Here is a 6,849-nt window from a genome sequence, read left to right on the forward strand (position 1 = left end):
TAGTAGAGATGGGGTCTCGCTCTTGCTCAGGCTGGTTTCGAACTCCTGAGCTCAAACAATCCACCTGCCTCGGCCTCCCAGAGTGGTAGGATTACAGGCGTGAGCCACCGCGCCAGCCACAATGTGTGTTTTTGTTTGTTGGTTTGTTTGTTTTTAGAGACAGAATCTCAGTTTATTGCCTAGGCTGGCTTCAAGTGATCCTCTCAACTCAGCATCCCAAGCAGCTGGGACTATAGGCTCACGCCAACACACTGGCTCCACAATGTGTTAAATTCATGTGAAAGGGTCAGTGTTCTTTTGTGATTAGAGAGAGAGATGGTAGAGCCTTTGAAATGGAATGTGAAATGGGCTTTAATTAGAGTTTGACAAAAGATGATTGGGAGACATCATTTAGAGGGAACAGCATGAGAAAACATATGGATGACATAGGCAAGGAACAGCAAACTAGCTTGTAGAAGTAGAGTTTAGGGGAGTTGTGGCTGATAAGGTTATAACATTATGTGACTTTGGTACCTAGCTGAAGAGCTTAGATTGGTCAATGAGGCACATGGATAGGTTCTGAGTAGGGAGAGGACAGGATTGGGGCGACAGCTTGAGAAAATTAAGCTATCTGTGGTATAAATTGCCATGGGAGAGCATAAAGGTAAAGATACTGGTTGGGAGGTTATTTGTAATAGACCAGGGTTTCTCAGCCTCAGTACTACACTGTTGATATTTTGGGCAGGAAAACTATTTGTTGTGGGGGGTTGTCCTTTGCATTGTGGGATGTTTAGCAGCAACTGCCCAACAGATGTTAGAACTGTCCCCCCCTCATATGACATAGCCAAATGTCCCTGGGAAGGCAAAATTACCCCTAGTTTAGAACAGTGTAATAGACCATGTGAGAAATAAAAAAGAAGTGCATATCAGACAAGGGTAGAGATAAAATCTAAAAGCTTTGGCAAGTGTTTGAATAGCAGTGCAACTAAGAAAGAGGGGGCATTGGAAGCTCAAACAGAAGCACAGAAAAGGTCCTAGAGGCCATGCACTATAGTCTAATATGCTTATGTTAATAACTAACACTGTAAACCTTTTTGGAGGGCAGTTTAATAAAAACCTATTAATAAAAGGGCAAGATACCCAGCATCTCAAACTCCTGGGCTCAAGCGATCCTTCTGCCTCAACAAGTAATCTTTTTTTTTTTTTTTAACAAGTAATCTTTTTTTTTTTTTTTAACAAGTAATCTTTATGTACAAAGCACCTAGTTGGCATGAAGACAGTGACCACGTTCTCAACAATTACACTTTCATGCCTACCACATTGCCTGTTAAATGAGAGACATAGATTTACGATTCACAGGAGGTAGAGGAGAGAAGTTGTAGCTGATGAAACAACGGCCCAGCGGGTTGGGAAGGGCAAATACCAAGAATGCAAGTAAAGAAGGTAATTACTTCTTTTTCAGGGACCGGACAAAGCCTGAGAGGATTTCTAATGCAGAAAGCCAGGAGAGAAACTCTTAGGGCTTCAATCAATGAGGCATCTGCATTGTGGAGAACCTGGTGGAATGGCGATTTCCGATAGAATTTCAAACTTTGCCCGAGGCATTCTGAATCTCGACCTTTGCCTGAGGGCATTCCTTGAAAACAAGAATTGTGCACTTTCCCGTGAGAAGCTGCTGAGGAGCATCCTGTTCAGAAATGAAGACATCCGAGGAACACTGCAATATGCAGACTAACACAGCAGGAAAAAAAGAGTTAAGTAGCCACATGTCTTTCTCCTTAAGTCCCTAGCAACTTGATTTTTAAATTGCCCTCTGAATATGGAACCCTTGTTAGTTTGGCAGGGATTCTCCGCTCCGGTGTGAACCCATTCATTTAATGAAAATAACGTTTGCTAACCCGGCGAGCCGGAGGAGCCCAGTGGAAGGACGGTGGGCGTGGCCAGCCCGGAGCGGCTAGAGGCCGCGCCCCCTTCCCAAGGTGCACCGCAGCCGCTGCCAGCGTGAGTCTCTTCCTTGTCGGCCCCCGCGGGCTCGGAGGACTGTCCGGCCATGGATGGGCTCCGGGCTAGTGCAGGGCTGTTGCGGCGCGGGCGCCCGAGGCGCCGGCGCCAGCCCCAGCCACACAGCGGATCGGTCCTGGCCCTACCCTCGAGGCCCAGGAAGATACGGAGGCAGCTGAGAAGAAGTGTTGCGTCCCGCATGGCAGCGCTGAGGGCCCAGACGCTGCCGAGCGAAGACTCGGAGGACTCGAGGGTGGAGTCCACGGCCGAAGATCTGGGGGACTCTCTGCCTGGCGGGGCAGCAGCGGCGGCGGCCGCCATCCCGGACGCGGCCCGGCGAGAGCCTTACGGCCACCTGGGGCCTGCAGAGCTGCTGGAGGCCGCGCCCGCCACGCGCTCCCTGCAGACCCCGCCGGCGCGCCTGGCGCCCGCTTCGGCGCCGCCCGTGCGCCTGGTAGAGGTGCCCGCTGCGCCGGCGCGCGTGGTGGAGAACTCGGCTTTGCTCTGCACAGCCCAGCACTTGGCGGCCGCCCCACATTCCGGGGCCCCTGCGATGCTGTCGGGGCCGGAGGTGGATAGCACGGGTGGGGAGCTGTCCTGCGACTCCCCCCTGCAGAGCGTCTTGGCGGAGCTGAACCGCATCCCCAGCAGCCGGCGGCGAGCGGCACGCCTCTTTGAGTGGCTCATCGCGCCGATGCCGCCGGATCATTTCTACCGGCGCCTATGGGAGCGGGAGGCGGTGCTGGTGCGGCGGCAGGACCGCACCTACTACCAGGGCCTTTTCTCTACCGCCGACCTGGACTCGATGCTGCGCAACGAGGAGGTGCAGTTCGGGCAGCACTTGGACGCCGCACGCTACATCAACGGACGGCGCGAGACCCTGAACCCGCCGGGTCGCGCACTGCCGGCCGCTGCGTGGTCCCTGTACCAGGCCGGCTGCTCCCTGCGCCTCCTCTGTCCGCAAGCTTTCTCGACCACTGTGTGGCAGCTTTTGGCTGTGCTCCAGGAGCAGTTTGGAAGCATGGCAGGCTCCAACGTTTACCTCACGCCCCCCAACTCGCAGGGCTTTGCCCCCCACTACGACGACATCGAAGCTTTCGTGCTGCAGCTGGAAGGTAGGAAACTCTGGCGTGTCTACCGACCCCGGGTCCCAACTGAGGAACTGGCCCTGACATCTAGCCCCAACTTCAGTCAGGACGACCTCGGTGAGCCGGTGCTGCAGACCGTGCTGGAACCTGGAGATTTGCTCTATTTTCCTCGGGGCTTCATTCACCAAGCCGAATGCCAGGATGGAGTCCACTCTCTGCACCTCACCTTGTCAACTTACCAGCGCAATACCTGGGGTGACTTCCTAGAGGCTGTACTGCCTCTAGCTGTGCAGGCTGCGATGGAAGAAAATGTGGAGTTTCGGAGGGGTCTTCCCCGAGACTTTATGGATTACATGGGGGCCCAGCATTCTGATTCTAAGGATCCGCGAAGAACCGCTTTCATGGAGAAGGTCCGGGTCTTAGTTGCCCGGCTGGGACACTTTGCTCCTGTGGATGCTGTGGCTGACCAGCGAGCCAAAGACTTCATCCATGATTCTCTGCCCCCTGTTTTGACTGATAGGGAGAGGGCACTAAGTGTTTACGGGCTCCCAATTCGCTGGGAGGTTGGAGAACCCGTAAATGTGGGGGCCCAGTTGACAACAGAAACAGAAGTCCACATGCTTCAGGATGGGATAGCTCGTCTGGTGGGTGAGGGAGGCCATTTGTTTCTCTATTACACAGTGGAAAACTCACGCGTTTATCATCTGGAAGAGCCCAAGTGCTTAGAAATATACCCCCAGCAAGCTGATGCCATGGAACTCTTGCTTCGCTCCTACCCAGAGTTTGTGAGAGTAGGGGACCTGCCCTGTGACAGTGTGGAGGACCAACTTTCCTTGGCAACCATGTTGTATGATAAAGGGCTGCTGCTAACCAAGATGCCTCTAACCTAAACTACTTTCTTGTTAATTGCTGGAAACAAGGCAGTAGTGATTCTTCCCTAGCACTGCCACTTTTTTTTTTAAATTCATGTTCTTACCTTGATAATCATCAGTGTGCTCACATTTACCTTTATGACTGCTTCAATGTCACAAACCTCAGACGGTCTTCTAGGAAGAACCACCTCATCTAGGTACAAATGTAAAAGCAGACATTGGAGGTGGAAAAGTAACCTTGATCCCTGATCATTTCAGAGCACCAGCTTCATCACCCTTAGGCTTCAGTGTACTGTGTAGCACTGGTCATGTCATTCTGCTTGAGACTTAGAAGTTTTTATTTGGAATTTGCATCTTTCATTTGAGTTTTCTTTCACCAGTTTGGGGGGAGGGTTGGAGTCAATATCCTGTTTGTTATTAACTTTGTAAAATGGACGTTAGAAAAGTTATTAAAGTGCCAAAGACTGTTTCCCTTTTCTAAGGCTAGAGTATTATGTGGGATGGTTTGAAGAAATGTGGGAGAGGGTGGTAGATAGGGAAAAGCTATAATGCCTGAGATGAAAAGCAACTTGGGGTGGTTGTAGGATGTAAATGGAGAAGAGTAACCATTTAAAGAAGAGAAACTCATCTATTTGGGGCCAGTTCTCTAACTTTGGGGGTAATTTATTCATTTTAGTTATGCTACTTGAACCCCAAACAGCCCAATCCTAGTAGGAAAGTTATTTTCCACTAGCAAGGTCAACTTTATATTGTTTTTGCTCAGTGCTTGGTTTATCAGTGGTTGGCAATGCTTCCAGAGATGAAGCATGTCACCTAGTTGTGCTGTCATAGGCCTCAGTAAACCAACTTTTAGCAAGCTGGCCATGAGGAAAGGCTGGTGTTCAAGTTACTTTCCACTTTCATTTTTTTCTGGCAGTTGGAAGAAACTTCCCCAAATCTGGCAAGTGAATATTCTCATGGTTGCTGGGAAAGTGCCTGTTGTACCTGAAAGAGCACTGGACTTGGAACCAGAAGACCTGGGTTTGGGGTGGTAGCTGGTAGGCGGCTGGCTGAGTGACCTGAGGCTGCTGCTATGCTTGGGCACGCGGATTTTGTAAGTATATTTTGGTACAGCTTGATTACTGCACCCTCATCATTTAAGTCATGTCTGGAATCCTATCACCATAAGTGATAGGTTCAGTTATTTAAGGTTGAGAACTTTATAAAGTCTTTTTTAAAAAGTTACAAAAGCATAGATGTACATCTACGTAAAAAGGATATAGCTCTCTGCAACCCCACTTTCCAGAGGCAACCACTATTAAAGATTAAGCTTATAAGGCTTTTTTTCTTTTTTGGTGCTTAAACATACACAGCTCTTGTTTTATAAAGACTCGTGTTTTTCTAAAATGTCCTTTAATGACTTGACTTCTAAATCAGTTCAAATAGAGTTACCTCATTCTTTTTTTTAAGGAATGAAACAGCAAATGAATAAACACATGGGAGACGGAAAAAAAAAAAATAACAAAAACTGAGTGGATGATGGTCAAGAAGGAAAGGAAAGTAGCTTTTCCTGACTCTTTCATCCTACAGGGCTCATTACTAAGTCCCAAAACATCCAAATCCTGGAAAAGGTTCATTAAAGGAGTCAAGGGATAGGACTCACCCCTAGGAAACCTACCCTGAAAAGTTGCTTGGAGTAAAGTATGGAGTGCCAGTGGTTCTTCATCTTCTTTGGGTTGAAAGTAAACACGTTTTGCTTCCTCCCTCACTTTTCCCATGACCTTCTCAAGCTTGAATATTTTCTGCGTCAGCAAGTCCTTTTGGCTTAGTGTGTGAATCTAGATTAGAGCAAATGATGTTAAAAAAAAACAACTGTACTACCATAATATGCTGAAATAAAAAAAAAAAAACAACTGTACTAGGCAGCGAATCAAAAAGCATTAATAAAGTAACTGATTGCATCATGCTTATTAGTATTAGGTGGTACAGAAATGCCTAAGAACATTGGTCTCTTGTGATATTGGCTGGAAATTTTTTACACTGTTAATGAAAATTTTACCTTAGTTTTTTGGGCATGATGAAAGGAAACTGCTAAGAAATACTTGCTTAATGTGAAGTTGGTTTCGTGAATTACCTTTTTAAAGTCCTTTTCCCTCTATTCTTTCATCTAATAGCTTTGAGAAATTAGAACAACCCTTTCAGCTGGAGAGTTCCTTTGGTGAAGAACCCGGATTTGGAATTAAGGAAAATTCAGAAGAAAATCTAGGGGGCCAGCTCCAGTCCCTGATTCCTTTTCTATGCCTATCTGCAAATAAGAAAGAACTAGTTGAGTTTAGGAGATGGTGGGGAGAAAATGGGAAGGGAAATAGTATTTTAGAAACCACAACAATAAACCCTGATTTTGAGGGCTACTTGATAGGACTAATAGGATTTTGTTTTGTTTTTATCTTTACTAATAGGATTTTAGAACCTATTCTTGCATGGATGTTTTATATCTTCATGTGATATGGTATCTGAGTTTGTAGAAAGTATTTCTGTGGTGGAGAAGAGGGTATGTACATGCTTGGAGGAAAAAAGGGTCTGAGGAACTCTGAGAGCGCCACATTTTCTCTTGAAAAACAGCTTGCACTTATTTACCTTTTTCTTGATCTCCTGAAGCATTTCTTGGTTTCCTTCATTTTCTAAGTTGAGTATCTTCATTGCCTGGTAAATTTCCCTGAAGGATAAGAAGGACTTCTTAGATTGTTCTACCTTGTCCTTTAAAAAAGCATGGGGGTGCTGGGCACGGTGGCTCACGCCTGTAATCCTAGCACTCTGGGAGGCCGAGGTGGGTGGATCATTTGAGCTCAAGAGTTCGAGACCAGCCTGAGCAAGAGCGAGACCCCGTCTCTACTAAAACTAGAAAGAAATTGGCCAAACAACTAAAAAAA

General features: G+C 47.4%; 2 protein-coding genes across 2 annotated transcripts in view; one reads left to right on the top strand and one right to left on the bottom strand.

Annotated features, from left to right (window-relative positions):
• The window catches only part of HEATR4 (HEAT repeat containing 4), a 33,392-nt gene that overhangs the window by 5,273 nt on the left and 21,270 nt on the right, over positions 1-6,849 (bottom strand). The window contains exons 13-15 of the mRNA XM_012656110.1: positions 6,557-6,635; positions 5,598-5,757; positions 4,075-4,133 (exon numbers count right to left, since the gene is read on the bottom strand). Of these exons, the coding sequence (XP_012511564.1) occupies positions 4,075-4,133; positions 5,598-5,757; positions 6,557-6,635 (298 nt within the window). The remainder of the gene's footprint in view (positions 1-4,074; positions 4,134-5,597; positions 5,758-6,556; positions 6,636-6,849) is intronic.
• On the top strand, positions 1,888-4,416 carry LOC105819790 (chromosome unknown open reading frame, human C14orf169). Its single transcript, XM_012656111.1, has one exon. The coding sequence runs from the start codon at positions 2,030-2,032 to the stop codon at positions 3,956-3,958; it is 1,929 nt and encodes a 642-aa protein (XP_012511565.1). The 5' UTR covers positions 1,888-2,029; the 3' UTR covers positions 3,959-4,416.

Source organism: Propithecus coquereli, unplaced genomic scaffold, assembly GCF_000956105.1.
Source record: "Propithecus coquereli isolate 6110/MARCELLA unplaced genomic scaffold, Pcoq_1.0 Scaffold5, whole genome shotgun sequence".
NCBI classification, from domain to species: Eukaryota; Metazoa; Chordata; class Mammalia; order Primates; family Indriidae; genus Propithecus; species Propithecus coquereli.

What these genes read in the sequence shown, in the direction of transcription:
- LOC105819790 (XM_012656111.1), top strand. Translation starts at nt 2,030, where the DNA reads ATGGATGGGCTCCGGGCTAGTGCAGGGCTGTTGCGGCGCGGGCGCCCG.